A 20017-nucleotide genomic window follows, 5' to 3' on the forward strand; every position below is an offset into this window, starting at 1 on the left:
AACATGATCTAACCTTGTTGTTGATCAAGTTGTGGAGAGCAATTACACTTCGGATGAGGGAAGAAAGATAGATAACCAACATCATATCATTTGTTTTCACTGCACATAGTGGAAATTTAAAGCAGTAAACAAAAAAACTATAAATAAGACAGGATTTTGCAATTTTTATTTCTTTACCCGCAAAAGCCTTGATCAAGTCTGCCACGTTCAGGTTCGGAAGCAGGTTGAACACATCCTAGGCAATGTAAAAGGGGAATTGAAATAAATATGCATTTCAGGAAGATTGGCAAACTGAGACGATGCCCAGATATCAAAAAAAGCAGGGAGGGGGGTGTGTGATAGATATACATTGAACAGTCTAGAGCTTGTGAGGGCTTTGCTTTGAGCATATGGGAGGACCAGGGGATAATAGGTTCCATGGACAAACAATTTTGATTAAAAACCATTGACCATACCCCTTGTCCATAATTGTACTTGGGATAGCATTAAGCATAAACTGTGACCCATGCAGGTCCTTGAAAGACAATTAAGAGAAAACCACTCCATTCACAGCACCATTAGTATATTTGGCAATGGTTTGAAATTCAAAGATAAGGAAAATAGGGAAATCAATTTAAACCTTTCTACAGTAGCATCACAGAATCAGGCAGTGGAAGCAGACGATCAACTTCATATTAAAAAGTTAACAACAAAGAATTCCTAAGAAGTTCACATTACTCTGCTTCTAGGAGGCACAGAGTTTTCTATAAGAACGATACGTTCCTTTAGATGATTCCATTATGAACGGCTCAAGAGGAAAGAAATGTTTATCCAAATTCCACAAAAAAAAAAAGTGGATAGCTGAGGCTGACAGACAAAATAAACATAAGCACAGTTATCTTGGAAAACAAATGTACTCTTGTGAAAAATTTCTCTTCTATGATTTGCATCAGCCAAGGAAGAGATCCCATCCAGAATAATCAAAGTCAAAACCAGTGAAATTTCAAAGAGTTAATGATAGTTCATGTCAACTTCAATTGAAATTAAGTTCAAGTTCTTCACAGAAATTAAATTAATGAATTTGGTTGCAGATTCGATTGTTATCTTCATGCAGACATGACTCAATTAACAGAAACACATATGCAATAGGAGCTTTTCTTCAATGGTACAGAATTTGGGAGGTGCAAACTGAACCTGTAGATGGTACAGAATTTCATGGTTTAATGGGAGCTTTTCTTCAATGACAAGGTCAAGATAACCACGTATCTCTTTTAACCGAGCATCCAACCCTTTCAGAGCTGCGAGTTTCCCAGTAACCTGCAAGGAAAACAAAAACACTGAGTCTCTTCTACAGAGAATCAAAGAAGATTACAGGATAAATCAAGCACCCAAGACCTCTGTTGCAAGAGTACTAATTGTTGTGTCCTTCACATCCCTCAATAAGTGCTCTACACCTGTTAAAGTGGACACAGAAGATTCAAAGTTCAAAAACAGATTCAAATGATAGTGTTATTCCACCAGAAGTGTCCACTTTTATGCATACAATCAAAGGCTAGACTCAACTTCATTCTTTTCGGATAAATATTAGATTATAACCATGTTGGAAGAGGAAACAAAGCAAAATCATAAAAGAGCAGCTCAACCCCGTTGAATGTCAGCTGAGGAAACTCCCCTAAAAGCACCCACCGCATGAATTGAATTTATTTTTAAAACAAAGAAAACTGGCTGTCAGTGGCATACCAATTTCCTCAACTTCATGGGCAGCAATTTCTGATTGCACATGCACAAACACCTTCTGGCTCTTCTGGGTAGCATTCTGTAACAAACACACTGTCATTATATGTTCCTAACATGTGTGAATACAGCATTACATGTATATAAACAACTTAATCAGAACATCTAACCAATTAAATCTTCAGGGTGTTATTTAAGTTGTATACTTACCTCTTTTACCTCTTCAACAGCATAGTATGCTTTTGTGGGTATTCCCAGCTCTTCCGGTTGGACATCAATTATGACCAAGACAGGGTTTGGAACATAACTGCAATGCCAGATTAAACTTGATGAATAGAGGAGAAAAGAGAAAAATCTTTCATGAGTACTGATTCAATTTTCGAGGAGGCAGATAATACAATAAAAGCCAGACCAGTCAATTTCGATCAGCAATCAGTACACAAACTTTAAAAGTTGGGCACAAGTTAATAATGATTGGTTCTCCGCACAACAGAACTTCAAAATCACAGTTGGTATTCTTACTCGTTAAATAATCCGTGAATCTCCAGGTCATTTTCCCTCAGCTTTGGCCCAGTGCTGTACCACCCCACGACATGCTCTTTGGCTGAAAAAGGTAATTTGTCAATTTCATAAAACCAAAAGCTCCATAGAAAGGAATGCAAACTAAGGAACCGTGTTCCCATGAATTACCATTTATTCTTTTGAACATGGAAAACATTGACTCGTGGTAATTGTGGTCAAGAAACCAGATTCTTGGGTCCTTGTCATCTTCTTCAAATGGCACTGAAAAATTATGATTCAAGCATCACACAATAAACTTAGCCAGACATAGAATCCATTGTAGAACCTTAACAACCTTTGAAACAAGAGAGCCAAAAATAGCTACAAAAAATAAAAATGAGAAAATAGCTCTTGAAACTTGTGTTCAAATCCAATTTGGCACATGGCTAGTTCGACAAGAATGACAATCATAGTTAGAACTGGGACGCTGCTGAAATCCACGTTAATAAATCACACCACTCTCGATTCCAAATACGTACCGAGACCCTCCACACTGACTAAACACTATGCAGAAATATCTACATTCTTAGCTAGTAAAAACCTGTAAGTTATAGATAAGAGTCCTTTAAATAATAATAATAATAATAACCTGAATTATTATATGAATAAAAAAATGTTCACTGAAAAAGCAGAATCAAACAAAACCCATTTCTATTTTTATGCTCTGGCAGTAAATAGAGCTTCCTCTGACCATAAATTCCTTACGTATAAGTAAAATTCAAAATAGCGCAACACTAGGAGAAAAAACAAACAGTAACTTCGAGACTGAATTTGAAACAGATCTAAACGAGAAGCAAAAAGTTCAAGATAAATTGAACCTGCATAGCTGTTAGTGGCATCAACGGTGCCCTTAAAACTGGAGCCAAGCAAGACCCCAACGACACGTTTGCGGGTATCCTTAGCTACTCTGTTGTAGTTATCGACGATGCTGAGTAGAACTAGAGGGTGCACTACCACTTTCTCGATTGGTCTCGCCGATATTTGTTGCGTTTTTATCACATCCATTCTTACCTCCAGATCACACGACTCAACTCAGACTCAGACACCACTCTTCTATTCCCGAATTTCAATTTCGAAGTTCTTGCTTGTTCGCTAGGAAAGCTTTGTTTTATTTTTATTTTATATATATTGCAATTGAAGTTGATTTGTTTTATTAATAGAAATGTAGCTTGCGCTGTGTTACGGTAAATTTTTTTTCATTAAAAAATATCTTTAAAAAAATGAGATTTAAAAGTAGTTGATTTTTTTATGGAGTTATATTTAATAGTATTATGGTTATTTGTATTGTGTCATTTGAAAATAATATTTATAATATTAGTAATAATATTAAATTTATATAATTTAAATTTAAGTGAGTTTATTGTATTATCATATCTAAAGTCTTGAATATCAATTTACCTATAATATCGTATCATAAATATATGATGATTAAAAAAAATATTTAATATTATAAAATAAAAAAAAATAAAAAAAATTTAAAAAATAATAAAGTAAAGTATTATTCTAATTAATAATACTTTGCAGTGAGGGATATATCAAAATGTTTTTATGAAATCATAATGATTTAATTAACAGTAAATAAAATAAATTATAAAATTTAATTTTTAATCAAATCCATATTAAATAATAAAATTAAAAGAAAAAATTACTTAAAAAAATATGAATCACTGGTTTAATCTGTCAAATCAGATTAATATATCAAACCTTATATTTATGCCATGATAGTATAATAAATAAATAGAAAAATATAATATTAATAAATGAAATTAAAAAAAAACTAATTAAAAAAAATTAAGAAAAAAAAACTATAACAGATAATATTTTTTAAATTTATTAGTTATTATATTAGCATTGTTTATTGTAATAAGAATAATAATATTTATAGTACAGATAATAATATTTTTAATATTAATAATAATATTAAACTTGTATTATCCAAATTTAAGTGGATTTGGCCGCAACGCCGGATCCAAGAATCTTAAATTTAGCTACAACATTAGATTAAAAGCTTTGAATGTGGGTTTGATTGCAATATCATGTTATGAAAGTATGATAAATAAATAGAAAAAAATAATTCTAAAAAATAAACTAAATAAAAAAATTAATTAAAAGAGAAAAAAACAAAGCATTGTTTTAAGTGAATAATGCTTTACAGGGAGAGGTACAATAAAATCCTTTTACGAGAATATAATAATTCAATGAAAAATAAATAAAATAAATCATGAAATTTAATTCTCAATCAAATCAATTTTAAAAGATGATATTAGAAAAAAAAACTAATAAAAAAAAATCTGAATCAACTATATTAACCCGATAAATAAAGTTAATTTATCAAACTCAGGATCTGTGTAATGATAGTGTAATAACTAAATATAAGAAAAATTATTATTAAAAAACTAAACTAAACAAAAAAAATAAGAATTTTTTTTTAAAAACAAGAAAAAAGAAAGAAAGAAAGAAAGAAATATATATATATATATATATATAACTAAAAAGCATTTGTCTTTCATTATGGATTTACACGGTGTAATTCACAATAAAAGGTTCATATATTTTAGTTATAGTTACAATATTAAAAAATAAAATTGAAAGAAGAAAACTAATGAAAAAAAGAAAAAAAAATGAATTAACCTGGTAAACCCATCAAACCTAAAATTTGTGTTACAAGAATGTGATAACTAAATATAAAAAAATTAATATCATTGAACTACAACAAACAAAAAAAAAATTAAAAAATCAAAGCAAGAAAAAAAAACTATAGGTATAAATTTTTTTAAAAAAAAACTGAATTAACCGGGTTAGCCTGTTAAACTTGAAATTCTTGTCATTAAAATTTGATAACTAAATTGTAAAAAACTTAGTATTGACAAACTAAATTAAACAAAAAAATAATTTTAAAAACAAAGAAAAATCATAAAAAAAATCATTCTTTTCACTCTGTATTGTAACGTGCAGTTCATAGTAAATGGTTGATACTGTCTCGTTATAGTTAATTGTAATATTAAAAGATGAAACCAAAAGAAAAAACTAACATAGAAAAATAAAATAAAAATATGAGTAAACTATGTTAATCAACAAAATCATGTTAACCCGTCAAACTTGAGATTCATGTCATGATGGTATGATAACTAAATAAAAATAATAATATTGATGAAATAAATTAAATTAAAAAGATTAATTAAGAATAAAAAAAAAGACAAAGAAAAAAATATCTACATGAAGAAAAAACTAACGAAGAAAAAAAATATTTAAATTAACCGGGTTAGTTTGTTAAGCTCGAGATCCGTGCCACGAAAATTTGATAATTAAACAGAGAAAAATTAATTTTAACAAACTAAATTTTTTTAAAATTTAATTAAAAAAAACCTAAATAAAAAGACAAATGAAGAAAAAAATATAAATTAATTAGACTAACTCATTAAACCTATGATTCGTATAATGAAAGTTTAATAACTAAAAATAAAATAAAAATTATAATTAACCTAAAATTAACTAAATTAATCCATTAAATTCAGAATCCATGTAATAACTAAATATAAAAAAATTTAATATTTAAAAATTATTCATTAAAAAAAAAAAAAAGTTAAGTACATCTGTTTTTTCAGTATATACTACACTATAGAGTCCACATTAAAAAACATAGAAAAAGTGTTTTACTGTGGAGTACGGTATGCGTTTCAGCAGGTCGGGTTACTTGGCGGAACAGGGACAGTCCAATTTAGCGTATTGTTAAGTAATTGGGTTGTATCAAAAAGGCCCCGATGAAAAATTGGGCCTTTACTGGGCTTTACGCTTTCATGCATCTTGGACATTTGGTTCTCGGCTCTACTATACAGTACTTTCTAATTCCTATACCACTCTTTCATCGTACCTAAAGAAAAGGCCCAAATCCTTTGAGAAGAAATTGCTGGAATGTTTTTTTTTACTCCAATACCAAAAAAAACCTGGTAAAGGCACACTCCACTTGGAATTGATCATGTTAGTTACCTTTTATTTTTCATCGATGGAGCTTCATAGGAAAAAAAATTATGAACTCCATAGCTTTTGCATGAGTGGTATTTTTACAGTCACGGCTGCATGGTGTGATCTGTTCAGGGCTTAAGTTGCAAGTTTTCTTGGTCAATCCGTGAATAAACTGAATTAATCTAGATACATCCTAAAATAATATATTAAAAAATAAAAAATCCCTGAAGTTTACGTAGCCGAGTCATCCAAATTTAATTGAATCAATATCTAAAATAGTTGAAAAACAACCAAGCTTTAGCTAGGCTCCGGATAAGCAATTCACCGGCCGAGTTTAATAACTAATGGCGATTTCTATCTGTTGCCTTTTGGTGAATATAGAGCGGTACCCCGGCTTCCGTACGTGACCGGAAGGTTCCCAAGGACGAAACTATTGGGAAGTTTGGCGAGATGATGGTCGAAAGTAGCCAAAAGAACTTGCGTTTAGGTTCCCTGTCCCGTCTGAGAGAGCTTTTTGAGTGTAGCCTACGGCTACGGATGGATGATTTTTTATCAGCGGAGAAGAGGAATGATACATTTGCAGCGGTGTCCCGCGTAGATACTGGACTTCTCCGCTGCTTCTCGAACTCTTATTTCAACTTCAGTGTCCTCTAATCACGACTTCTATGATTCCTCATCTGGGTTTATATTGTACATTTCAAAAGATCTAGATAGAAAAAAAAATTATGAACTCCATAGCTTTTGCATGAGTGGTATTTTTACAGTCACGGCTGCATGGTGTGATCTGTTCAGGGCTTAAGTTGCAAGTTTTCTTGGTCAATCCGTGAATAAACTGAATTAATCTAGATACATCCTAAAATAATATATTAAAAAATAAAAAATCCCTGAAGTTTACGTAGCCGAGTCATCCAAATTTAATTGAATCAATATCTAAAATAGTTGAAAAACAACCAAGCTTTAGCTAGGCTCCGGATAAGCAATTCACCGGCCGAGTTTAATAACTAATGGCGATTTCTATCTGTTGCCTTTTGGTGAATATAGAGCAGTCCTCCGGCTTCCGTACGTGACCCGAAGGTTCCCAAGGACGAAACTATTGGGAAGTTTGGCGAGATGATGGTCGAAAGTAGCCAAAAGAACTTGCGTTTAGGTTCCCTGTCCCGTCTGAGAGAGCTTTTTGAGTGTAGCCTACGGCTACGGATGGATGATTTTTTATCAGCGGAGAAGAGGAATGATACATTTGCAGCGGTGTCCCGCGTATATACTGGACTTCTCCGCTGCTTCTCGAACTCTTATTTCAACTTCAGTGTCCTCTAATCACGACTTCTATGATTCCTCATCTGGGTTTATATTGTACATTTCAAAAGATCTAGATAGAATACTAACAGCTGACGGAATCCGATCAGAATAGGGAGACCTCAGGAGAAGGGGGACCGTGATACATAGATGAGGCGATAATGTATGCGGAGTTTGAACAGGTAGCTCGGCCCGATTACTCTAAAGAAGATTGATTAGAACCAAGGCACTGAATCTTTCAAAAGACTAGTCTTTTGCTGAATCGCCTGTGCCGTTACTTATTGTAACCTGTAAGGTGCGAGTCTAACATTTTAGTACCTTCGTTAGCAATGTGAAGGGATCAAGCAACCCTGACATGATCAATCCAGCGAAATGTCCCTGATAATTTTAAGCAGCAGGACACCCAGGCCTTCCGGGCCACTAGTGCTAGCATACACTAGAAGGAACGCAAACCGCTAACCTACACGTGTTGATGCTTCTTGTTCCCACGAACGCCATTGACCACGAGTTGAAGCTCTATTGAGCCTCTTGCACCAACATGTCCCACAAACCACGACAAAGAGGTATAGGAATTTCCATGGCATTCTCTGTTCAAGCAAGCTCATTATGTGCCTGCGTCGCTTGCAGGAGCTAAGTTCACCAGATGCTTTTAGACGGCAAACCAGGGGTTATCACAAAGATGCAGCATCTGATGATCCCGAAATATCCTTGGGATCTTAACAGTTTATCTGATTAATTTAGTAATTTTGTTTGGATATTGTCATGCTCCTAGAATTTTCTTGTTGATAAAGCAGATGCGTCATTAGATTATTATATTCCCATAATCATGCACAAATTCAGTGTCGAATCATTCGCATATAAATGAAGACATTGCATAGTTTTTAGAACATCCTTTTCAATTCATGTACCCGAAAAAGATAGGGTACCCAACTCAGTGCAGGTGTCTGCGCATTTCCATATTGTTTTCCCATCACTTAGATGGTCAAAATGAACATCACATATTGACAAGGATGTTCTAAAGAATGAGCATCTGTCAATCATCAAGTTAGAATTTTGCAAATACTGTTGAGGACATCAAAATGAATTTTAATACTGTGTTTCAATCACAAGAAAACAACTGCGAGCGATATTTTCCAGTAGAACCCCTAGCGACTCCCCCTTTCTTGCACCACAAAATACAAGATTATCTGAGGCTTAGAGGAACTAGAGAGAAATTAAGTAAATGCAATTAATCTCTAGAGAACAGGCAACTACAGAAAATCCAGGCTGTGGAAATTACCATATCTAGCTTCCAGCAACAGAAGGTACAACGATAGGCTTCGAGTCTTCTGCTTTCTCATGTTCTTTGTTGAGCATCTGCAATTTGACCAACAAGGAGAGTGAGATGATTACTATGGATGACTAATTGATCAGTAATACACATCACCAATTTAGGAAACAGGCTAAGTGAAATTGCTAACGAGCTACATGTCTAGGGTAAGAGCACCGGAAGGCAGTACCACAGGCTCTAAAAAACATACATCAATAGGCTGAAGTAAACTTGGTCTGGTTTGCCTCAAATGAAAAGAGAATCAATGGAGGAAGCAAATGGTAATGATGACTATGGTGGTTTTGTTGTAAGGGAAGCTTTTTTAAAAATTGAGAATGGATAATATGAGAAAGTGACGGGATTTATACCCCACACATTATAACATTAAAAGTTTCTAAGGTTAAAATTCAGATTTATTTTTCAAAATTGAGAACGGATAGTATGAGAAAGCGAAGGGATTTATACCCCACGCATTATAACATCAAAAGTTTCTAAGGTTAAAATTCAGATTTAAGTTGAAGGAGTGGAAGATGTGAGGTATGCATGATATTCAGTAACTAAATAAAACTGTCCAAGATGTCCAATTCATAAGAGAAAAGGTTGAAGATGTCTTCATTGATCAATTGTAAGGCTACTAGGAATGCTATCAGGATCTGCTAGCAATGATGTGGGAACATCTTGACAGGCATCATTTCCACAAAAAACATCATTGTGTTATCATAAATTGCAAGTCCAGTCAGCTATATTTGGATAAAATCTGGAGTGGACCAACATTTAGATGTTTTACAAGCTCAATGGCACTAAAATGAGCAACATGAGTGAAGAGTCAGAAAGGAAACGAGAGAAAAACATAATCTCACCTTGTTGCTGATTAAGTTGTGGAGAGCGATCACACTTCGGATGAGTGAAGAGAGATAGATAACCAACATCATATCATTTGTTTTCACTGTGCATAGTGGAAATATAATAAAGCAGTGAACAAAAAACTATAAAATAGACACAGAATTTTGCATTTTTTTATTCCTTACCTGCAAAAGCCTTGATCAAGTCTGCCACGTTAAGGTTTGGAAGCAGGTTGAACACATCCTAGAAAATGTAAAAGGGGAACTGAAATGAATACACATTTGAAGGAAGATTGGCAAACTGAAAAAGTGCCCAACAATCATAAAAACAGGGTGAGGGGTATGTTTGATAGTTATTAGTTAAACACTGTAGAATTTGTGAAGAGTTTGCTTTGAACATCTGGGAGGACCAGGGAATTGTAGGTTTAGTGGACAAATAATTTTGTTGAAAAACCATTGACCATGCTCCACGTCCACAATTTTACTTGGTCTAGCATTAAGCATGAAAGGTGACCTGAGCAGGTCATTGCAAGACCATGCAAAGAAAAAACTACTCAATTTACAGAACCATTCAGCACTTCAGCGATGGTTTTAAATTCAAATTTAAGTTAAGTTAAATGTGTCTACAGTAGCATCAACAATCAAGCTGTGAAAGCAGAAGGCTAGAATAAACAAGTTAATGCCAACAAATTCCTGCTAAGTCAACATCAATCAGGTTTCTAAGAGGAAAGAAGTTTCCTATCCATGCAACATTTTCCTTCAGATGATTCCATTTTGAACGGTTCAAGGGGACAGTGATAGTGTCCACATTTGACTAAAAAAAATAACAGAAACACTTAAGCAAGTGGCCAGAAAAAGAAAATATGAGAGATGCATACTAAACCTGTAGATGGTATAGAATCTCATGGTTTAATGGGAGCTTTCCTTCGATGACAAGGTCAAGATAACCACGTATTTCTTTTAGTCGAGCATCCAACCCTTTCAAAGCTGCGAGTTTCCCAGTAACCTACAAAGACGGGGGGGAAATGTGGAAAAAACTGAGTCCCTTCTACAGCAAAAAAGCTGCGAGTTTCCCAGTAACCTACAAAGACAGGAGGGGGGGCGGACGGGAAAAAACTGAGTCCCTTCTACAGCAAAACAAAGTAACAGAATAAATCAAGCTCCGTCAAGTAACAAGACCTCAGTTGCAAGAGTACTGATAGTTGTGTCCTTCACATCCCTCAATAAGTGTTCCACACCTGTTAAAATTAAAAAAGAAGAACTCAAAGTTCAAAACCAGATACAAATGTTTGCATTATACTGCCACAAGTGTACTTTTGTGCATACAATAGAAGGCAAGAATCAACTCATTCTTGTCAGATAAAAGTTTAGATTATAATCATGTCAGGGGAAAGAAAAAAAGCAAAATCATAAAAAAGCAGCTCAATCCCATCGAATATCAGCTAAGGAAACTTGAAACTCCCCTAAAAGCATCCACAAGATGAATCAAATTTACTTTTGAAACAAAGAAATCTGACTGTCGGTGGCATACCAATTTCCTCGACATCATGGGCAGCAATTTCTGATGGCACATGAACAAACACCTTCTGACTTTTCTGGGTAGCATTCTGAAGGCAACAAACAACCATTATAAGTTCCTAACATTTGTGAATCCAGCATTACACATAGATGATCGACTTAATCAAAACATCAAGCCAATTAATCATTACACTGTTATTTAAGTGATGTACTTACCTCTTTTACCTCTTCAACAGCATAGTATGCTTTTGTGGGTATTCCCAACTCTTCTGGTTGGACATCAATTATGACCAAGACAGGATTTGGAACATAACTGCAATGCCAGATTAAACTCAATGAATAGAGGAGAAAGGAGAAAAATGTGTCTCAAATACTGTATCAATTTGACAGGAGGAAGACACTGAGAGTCAGACCAGGCCATTTCCATAAGGGATGAGTGCACAGATTTTGAAACTCATGCGTAGCTAGTTAATCATGATTGATTCTCAGCACACAGGTTGAAAAGATAAATAACCTTCAAAGTCATGGTTGGTATTCTTACTCGTTAAATAATCCGTGAATCTTCAGGTCATTTTCCCTCAGTTTTGGCCCAGTGCTGTACCACCCCACGACATGCTCCTTGGCTGAAAAAAGGTTAATTTGTCAATTTCATAAAACCAAAAGCACCCCAGAGAGGAATGCAAAGCAAGGTACAATTTTCGCAGGCATTACCATTTATTCTTTTGAACATGGAAAACATTGATTCGTGGTAATTGTGGTCAAGAAACCAGATGCTTGGGTCCTTGTCATCTTCTTCAAATGGCACTGAGAAAATACAATTCAAACAATACACTACTAACTTAATCAAACAGAGCTTGCAATCTAGAATCTTAACACACATTAAAACAAGGGAGACAAAAATAGCTATCAAAAAGAAAAATGAGACTACAGCAATAGCTTGACAATAACTTCTCAAACTCTTGACACTTGGTATTAAGAGTCTAATTTGGCACATGCTAGTTCAACAAGCATGACAATCATTGTTAGAGTTGTGACACTTCTGAAGTTCACAGGTCCATGCATTAAACAAGAAAACATTACACCTCTTATAATTGTCCTCCACGCAGACTAAACAGTGCGCTGAACATCTATATTCTTAGCTAGTAAAAAACTGTATGTTATAACTAACTGAACTAAAAAAATAAAAAAGAAATTTGAAAAACCGATTTCAACTTCAACAATTTGTCACACAGTATATACTAAATGAAAGCTATTATTATTATTATATTAGTGCGCTGAACATCTACATTATTAGCTAGTAAAAAACTATATGTTATAATTAACTCAACTAAAAAAAAAAAGAATTTTGAAAAACCGATTTCGAATTCAACAATTTGTTATACATCATACACTAAATGAAAGCTATTATTATTATTATATAAATGCAGAATCAACAAAACCCATTTCTATTTTAATAATTTGGAATCAAATAAAGCTTCCTCTAACTCTCAATTCCTTTTACTCGTATACAAGTATAATCCAAAATAGCAAATAACAAAAGAAAATGAAAACAAACATATTAAAACTAAAACTTACAGACTGAATTTAAAATAAAAACTAAAGAGGACAAAACAAAACAGATCTAAGGGAGAAGCGAAAATTGAAGAGAAATTGCACCTGCGTAACTGTTAGTTACATCAACGGTGCCCTTGAAACTGGAGCCAAGCAAGACCCCAACGACACGTTTGCGGGTGTCCTTAGCTACTCTGTTGTAGTTATCAACGATGCTGAGCAGTACTAGAGGGTGCACTATCACTTTCTCGATTGGTCTCGCCGATATCTGCTGCGTTTTTATCACATCCATTCTTAGTTTCTTACCTAGAAACTGAACGACTCGACGCCGACTCGACAATGCTTGTTCGCTAGGAAATCGTTTATTTTCCCAACTGGTGTGAAGTTGATTTTGTTTTTTATTTTCTTCTCTTTGGTGCGGTGGGGAAGGTGAGGTTATTTTTCAGTTCTAAGGTCGGGCTTAGGCGTTAGATGGGCTCTCTATCTCAACGAAATATTAAACAGAATCGGGTTGATAACATGACCCATGTTACTTCCTAAGACATGTTGGACCTAAAATGGCCTTTCGGCCTAAGAAAAGTTCCTTCCTAAGACATGTTGGACCTAAAATGGGCTTTCGGCCTTCTTGGATCTAGTCTGGATGCATATGTCGTGAACATTTTTGCTTCACGGCATCGACTTCCTCTGCCAGTCTTTCATGGTGCCGAGGGATTAGGGAAGGGAAGACCTTTAGAGATCCCATGGACCACGGTGCTCTCCCATCTTATTTTCATACGAGACTCATTCATAAAAATTACCTTCAAGTCTGAAGAAAAAATACCTTGTATAATAATAATAAAAAAATTATGTTGAAAAGAATTATTATTGATAGTGTATCCTTGTTAATTATATAAAGATTCAGTATCTTTAAATTATTATTTGTTGTGGGAAAAATTAAAAACAAATAATTAAACATTAATCTACCTGGATCAATTCATAATTTATAAGTTCTCCTTCTTTTTTTCTTTGTGCAATTAAAATTAAGATCAAACAATCAACAAATATAAAACAACAATCACACAAATCAACACCAAGATTTTTACGTGAAAAGCTCGATGTGAAAAAAACCACGGGACCGTAGTCCACTTAAAAACTTCTATTATCAATAAATAATGGGTTCACAAGAACATTTTAGATTTAACTAAGGGCTATAATATACATATCATAAAAAATAACTTATTCTTGAAATATAATAAAATTAAAGAAGAAGTATTTGAGAAAAACTCATCATACTGACAACCTTATTTTTTGTCAAAACGGCTAGCTTTTACATTACCAATCTTTGATTTAACCGTTCAAAATAAAAAGTTACGTGTCTAAAAGTTACTGCTAAAATCTCAACCCGATCTAACGGTGAACAAACTTGAAATCAAGGAAAAAAATATAAATTACCTTACTGTTTCTTCTTCCTTTCTTTTTTCTTTTTCTCTTCTCTCTTTTGTTCAATAATGTTACTGTTATTAATAGTAGTAGACACATTTAAATTAAATAGACAACCAACTATTTTTTTTTTAATTAATGTGGTGGTTCTAGCATTAGATGTTGCGGGACCACACACAACATCTATTTTATTAAAAAATATTTATTATTTAATCTAAAATAAATTCATATTTAATAATACAAAGATATTGAAATTCAATTAAATAACAAAAAAATAAAATATATTTATAGAAATTCTCAAATAACTCGGTTAAATTATTTTAAGAATAAGTTGGGAGAAAACTTGAAATGCAACTTAAAAAAAAAAAACTAAATTGATATTTGTATTCTTCTAGTTTAACATTTCGAACCTCTATATGTCGTAATCAGAAAAAACTGAAGGAATGAGAATGCATGTATGTCATATGTATTGAATTTTGTTGCGACTTTGCTAAGACCAGAGACGGAAGGGGGGAAGGAAAAAACATATTTACAACCTTCTCTCTTTGGCCAGAAATTAGAGAGGCCGAAGCATGTTTGTACGACTTTTTCATCCTTTTGGCAAAATATATATGAAAGAAAAAACCAACAAAACCAGACTTTTCAGCACTATTTTTGAATTAGCTATCATTTCGACTAATTTATTCAGGGCAGAAGAAAGATGAGCAATATTGCTTCAAGGAATGCAACAACTTTCCCAGGAAAAGACAACGATATTATATTAACAAAAACTCTTACTCCTCTTGTTAGGCATGCCATTATTTCTTCTCAATCTATTAATCAAAAACTTGATGAACAATTTTTATCATATATAGGCACAACGATAACTAGAGAAAGAAATGAAATGGAACAAGACTTGGAGCTTGGTTCCACCATGCATATAAATGTAAACAACAATCATATTTGCGTTCTAAATGCTGCTCCATTCAGACCGTATCATGTTCTTTCTTGACCAAGGACTGTGAAGAGATCGGCTGCGTGAATTTCAAACTTAAGTTAGCAAACCCTAGGCATGAACCAATTATACCAGTCTTTTATGCACTTCGAGGAAGCATTTCTCGTGACGGGAAGCCTAATTCCGATTTCCAAGCATAAATAAAAGTAAATTACTCCAACAGAGTAAACACAGAGAAAGGAAAAAAAAAATGTTATTAGGAGCATTCAGATGAGAATGTTGAAGCATTTATAATATTTAAAGAGCAACTATCAAAAAGACAGCATCAACTTCAAGTACTTGCTGCCCCATTTTTTTACCAAACATGCTGAACCTAATATACGTCGAATCATTAGTACAAAGACTAAATTCCTCGAGATTTTTATGGATTCGAAGCTTGTTTTACAGAAAGCTTAACCGCAGATCTAGTTGTGGACGATCCATTTCTGCAGCTTCATTGCATTCATTTGCCTGCAACCTGAACTTCTCTGACTCCACTTCATCAAAGGATTTTATAGGGAAAAGTTGAAGAGTCTCAATCACTTGTTCTCGTTCGTTCACTGGACTTATTTCTGTAAAATCTGCAGAAGAAGATTACAAGAAAAGATTTAATGCAACTTACTTCATGTTTATTTATAAGAAGAGTAAAGGTTTATGCAGAGCTAATTTACATCGGGCAGAAGAAAATTTTTCATCTCGAATAATCATGACATCCTTCTCGTCGACAGAAACTCTGCGCCTCTTCTGTCTTTCCCTAGCTTTATGATTTTGAAACCAGTAGAAGACGTTCTTGCTCTCGATCTTGCCATAAAAACTAAGCCGAGCGGAGATGTTTTGGATCTCATCAGTACTTGGGGTTCGAACACCAGACCTGAACAAGTCAGTTAGAAGTTTAACTTGTTCGATAGTAGGATTCCAACGCCCGCATTTAGTTCCTGAGGCATAGTTATTGCCACTGCTCCCACCACGTCCTGCTTTTGTGGTACAAAAGCCTGACATTCTCTCTTCCATTGTCTCTGTTAGCTTCAGATGCGTACTTTCGACTTTGATACAAGTCTGTGAGAGAACTTTCTTTTTGAGCTTCTGAACTCAAAAGACAAGATCCCGTGTGCATCTATAATAGACTACCCAATAACACACACACTTTATTTTTTTTATTTTCTTTTTGTACTTAGCATTTGTTTTATTGAATTGATGATCAAAGGATAGCAGAATCAGAACTTTTGTTTATTAATTTCAGTCTGCTTTGATTTTAGGGATTGTTTGAGGCTGAATATCTGTAAGGATTTGATCGTGCCAGGATTTTTGTGCATATATATATAGAGAGAGAGAGAGAGAGACATGCGCAAAAGCTGCCACTGTTCAACGTATTGGTAGGCGAGCAAACAACAAGTTTGATCACTACTAGTCACTAAATTATAATAATATTGTAGTATTAATGACAGTGAATCTTATTTCTATGCTTTTATTTCTTTGATAGGCTGATCTTCGTAGACAGACAGACAGGGTATTGTTTGTGTTTTTCAGTAAAGCGTGCACCCGATGCTATTGCATGTGGCTTATAATGTAGCTAGGGTTTAGTTCTGTGTGACGTTGTGTTCTTCATGTTTTTAGTAAACAATCCAACCCCGTCAGGACATGAGAACTATCCAATTAAACTTTATCTTAAAGTAATCCATGTTTGTTAAACAACGTCTTTGAGTTGAGTTGATGTGCATTGGTAGATTATATAAGCTACTGATGATATTGTTATGTATGGCTAAATGAGTTTCTAATATACAGCTTCCTGATCAAGCTTAATTAATTAGTAGGCTTGTAATTAATCTAGTCGGTCCAAATTATCAGCCAGGACAAGGGGTATCCAAGTTTTGTTTTTAAACTATAAAATGTATGCTAAACAACACTAGGATTGTTCAAAAACCTCAGAATGTCTTGGTAGAGAAGATTTGTGTACGAGTGAAAGTCAAAGTATTCACATTGTCTGATTTTGGTTGGACTATTGTGATCGCATCTACTGACATAGATACTTAGTTAGGTTGCAATAAACTATTTCAGCTAGATCAGTCAAGCAATGTCGGGTTAAACCTGCTTTTAAGGATGTGGGAACACTAACTAAAGGACAACAAAGCCTCCGAATTGAGATTTGGGAGAGACAACTCGTGAGCAACCAAAAGGAGGAAGCCACTTGTATTTTCTAATGTCAAGTGGCTTCTGTCTGAGGCAGCTACATGCCCTTTTTCTGGATGTCTGCTTTGCCCACAACTTCTTAATTAGTTCAAAATTAGGGAACTTAAAGGGCAGTCACTAGCTCTTTGAGAAGTAAAGTAAGTGAACCCTTGTACTTATGAGCTTGTCCTTCAACTACTAATTCAAAATCTTAAGGTTAATAATACTATCGGAAAGGATGAAATTAATCTTGAGGTTACCACCATTTCAATACCAATTTTTTTTTTTTTTATCCTTTGTGGTAGTTGAAGATAGAAATTTAAAATGACTATGGGGAGTTGAACTCACTTTGTCCGAGAATACGTATACTCTTAATGATGGTGTGCTGCTTTTAAAAAGTAATTAATTTCCCACTTGTGGCTGGGCATCAAGAATTTCAAACCTGCACATTAAATAACTGTTGCGAGTTTAAGCGTAGAGCATAAAATCTGAATTATATGCTTTATTACATCATGTGAATAAACAGTCTAAGAAAATATATTGCGGAAAATAGATGTAATTAACGAGTTTCACTAAATTTCCTCTCATACAACAAAATACAATCCGAACTTATATCTCTTGCAATTTGACTGAGTTTCTCGCTGTTTCTTGGCCAGTCTTTCCAACTTACTTGTTCTTTTCTGTAATCTGGTCTACCAGTACTGGTCCTAAATTTAGGTTCACTTCCACTTTTGTTTCACACACTTCCTACAATTCCCAAGGATGTTCTGTTCAATTCACGATATGCATGAATTTGTCTCTTAGTAATTTGGCACTACAGGCTGCGGTGTTCTAGCTCCTAGGCTTACCTAATGACTCGAATAATCTGAACCGTCGTGTACACTCTTGTTTATAATCATTCCCAAAATCTCATATAATCCCTGATCTTTTCGTTTCTTTTCCTTTGCTTATCCACCAAGTGTCTTATTGAGCATTTGTAGTTCTACAGAATGCAAATGCAATCTCATATATAAATCCTCACCCTCCACTAAGAGAAAAATAAACTTTAGAGTACCCTCAGTTTAAAAATCGACGTTCAAATCGCTAGGTGTCTCCTTGAAGACACCGAACTCTTGCATATTTTGGACACGATTGTACTCATGTGGCCAAATTAACAGTAGCCTCGCCACGTGTCAAAGTAGCTTACATTAATTGTTTAGAGAAGAGATGCGTTCATGGCATATGTAACTCTTCAGAACAAAATTAAGGAGCTGGAATTTGAGTTGCATCACATCTTCGATTCCTGATGGAACAACTTTTAAGTGTAATCACAACCACAAAGATTGATCAAATAATCAAACAAGGTAGTACTATTCCTGAATCAAACAAGGAGTACGAAATGCCCATGTAATTAGCGGTCCTAGTACCGGCTAGAACTGTTAAATCTTTTTCAACCCATGGTTAATTGGTATACAAACCTCGTTTTCAAAACCCAAAAATGCATCTTTAGGAAGTGCCCATACACTCTTTAGCAATATGAAACTCATATCGGAATTATGCAAACATGCTCAAACAGTTATAGGAAGGATTTAAGAGAGAAATTGGGAAAAAGTGACTGTTTGATTTGGCTGTCTTTTGTACAGTTTCCGTTGATAAGTTTAGAGAGAAGCACTTAATTTTGATGAGAGTAGGAGAGGTAGGGGATTTGGCTCCGACAAACTACAGCAGAAAAAAGATTATTGCGAAACGAGGCCTAGAGGCTATGAAGACATATAGGGCATGCGTGAAATCTAGGCCACACCCAACATTTCCGTCCCTTTTCTCCTGCACCGCACACCACATTTATCATTAGTGCAAATTACTCCATAGTGGAAGATAACCGAACAATTGCCGCCGACAAAATGGGCGGGAAAAAAGAACTAGTCATAGGAAGACAGCATGATGAGTGCAAATCATGTGTGAGAGGTGCGACGTTCGAGGTCACTCTTCGGCATGAATTGGCCAGTGTTAAGGCGGAATACATGCAATGGGATATCCATCAATCCTTTAGATATATCAACACGAGAGAGAACGTGCTTAACAAGTATTTTTTTTTATTTGAAAATTTATTAAATTAATATTTTTTTAGTATTTTTTAATAATCTTAATATATTAATGTTAAAAATAAATAAATAAAGAAATAATATTTTTAAACCAAAAACTATTTTACAAACGATCATATATCCCGTGCCTATTCTTTACCTGACCCCATAGACGTCGAAAATTTTTAGATTCAACAAGAAAACATGGCAAGAGGAATATGGAAGATCCGAATATGAATTTAATTTCAACAAGAGATCATCTTCCAAGAGGCTAACACTCATTAGTTAAATAATCACACCCCAAGCCAACATATGCTAACATATTCATCGAGAATTTAATTTTCTACGCACGATATATCATATGCAGTGCCACTATCCCAAAATATAACCTGTTAATCTAAAGGAAGTTGTTAACCCAGTTTCTATGGCATCCAGCATCACCATGTTGCAGATTTAGGATGCCGACACCACTAGTTCGAGAAAACCCACCGGGGAGTAAGGATAACGAAGAAAACAAGAGTGTGGCAGCATTTGGAAGGAAACCAGATTTTACCTCGAGCTTAGAAAAGTGATTGACGTTTTCTGTAGAGTAATTGAACCATTATAAAAAGCAATTTAATTCTTAGATCGAAATTGCGGATAGCCTACC

At 34.3% G+C, this 20017-nt stretch overlaps 3 protein-coding genes across 5 annotated transcripts in view; all 3 read right to left on the reverse strand.

The window, feature by feature from the left end:
- Window positions 1-3421, reverse strand: part of LOC105137744 (26S proteasome non-ATPase regulatory subunit 7 homolog A-like) — an 8432-nt gene extending 5011 nt beyond the window's left edge. Inside the window, exons 1-9 of the mRNA XM_011043627.1 lie at window positions 3093-3421; window positions 2404-2496; window positions 2236-2317; window positions 1924-2020; window positions 1720-1795; window positions 1375-1433; window positions 1174-1296; window positions 178-235; window positions 14-99 (exon numbers count right to left, since the gene is read on the reverse strand). Coding sequence (XP_011041929.1) covers window positions 14-99; window positions 178-235; window positions 1174-1296; window positions 1375-1433; window positions 1720-1795; window positions 1924-2020; window positions 2236-2317; window positions 2404-2496; window positions 3093-3279 — 861 coding nt within the window. The 5' untranslated portion in view covers window positions 3280-3421. The remainder of the gene's footprint in view (window positions 1-13; window positions 100-177; window positions 236-1173; window positions 1297-1374; window positions 1434-1719; window positions 1796-1923; window positions 2021-2235; window positions 2318-2403; window positions 2497-3092) is intronic.
- The window catches only part of LOC105137542 (26S proteasome non-ATPase regulatory subunit 7 homolog A), an 18355-nt gene extending 5180 nt beyond the window's left edge, over window positions 1-13175 (reverse strand). Inside the window, exons 1-11 of one of the 3 annotated variants that reach the window (XM_011043513.1) lie at window positions 12856-13175; window positions 11911-12003; window positions 11741-11822; window positions 11416-11512; window positions 11213-11288; window positions 10861-10919; window positions 10565-10687; window positions 9868-9925; window positions 9700-9785; window positions 8810-8886; window positions 8554-8692 (exon numbers count right to left, since the gene is read on the reverse strand). In XM_011043513.1, the coding sequence (XP_011041815.1) occupies window positions 8815-8886; window positions 9700-9785; window positions 9868-9925; window positions 10565-10687; window positions 10861-10919; window positions 11213-11288; window positions 11416-11512; window positions 11741-11822; window positions 11911-12003; window positions 12856-13042 (933 nt within the window). In that variant the 5' untranslated portion in view covers window positions 13043-13175 and the 3' untranslated portion in view covers window positions 8554-8692; window positions 8810-8814. Of the gene's footprint in view, window positions 1-8553; window positions 8887-9699; window positions 9786-9867; window positions 9926-10564; window positions 10688-10860; window positions 10920-11212; window positions 11289-11415; window positions 11513-11740; window positions 11823-11910; window positions 12004-12855 lie in introns of those variants that run through there. The other 2 variants (XM_011043436.1, XM_011043360.1) reach the window with 2 other exon arrangements.
- A 2242-nt stretch (window positions 13176-15417) lies between these two features.
- On the reverse strand, window positions 15418-16318 carry LOC105137817 (WUSCHEL-related homeobox 7). Its single transcript, XM_011043742.1, has 2 exons — window positions 15814-16318; window positions 15418-15723 (listed from the first exon to the last, which is right to left on the reverse strand). The coding sequence occupies exons 1-2, from the start codon at window positions 16151-16153 to the stop codon at window positions 15545-15547; spliced, it is 519 nt and encodes a 172-aa protein (XP_011042044.1). The 5' UTR covers window positions 16154-16318; the 3' UTR covers window positions 15418-15544.
- Window positions 16319-20017: the final 3699 nt, after the last annotated feature.

Source organism: Populus euphratica, unplaced genomic scaffold (assembly GCF_000495115.2).
Source record: "Populus euphratica unplaced genomic scaffold, PopEup_1.0 scaffold1.1, whole genome shotgun sequence".
Classification (NCBI taxonomy): Eukaryota; Viridiplantae; Streptophyta; class Magnoliopsida; order Malpighiales; family Salicaceae; genus Populus; species Populus euphratica.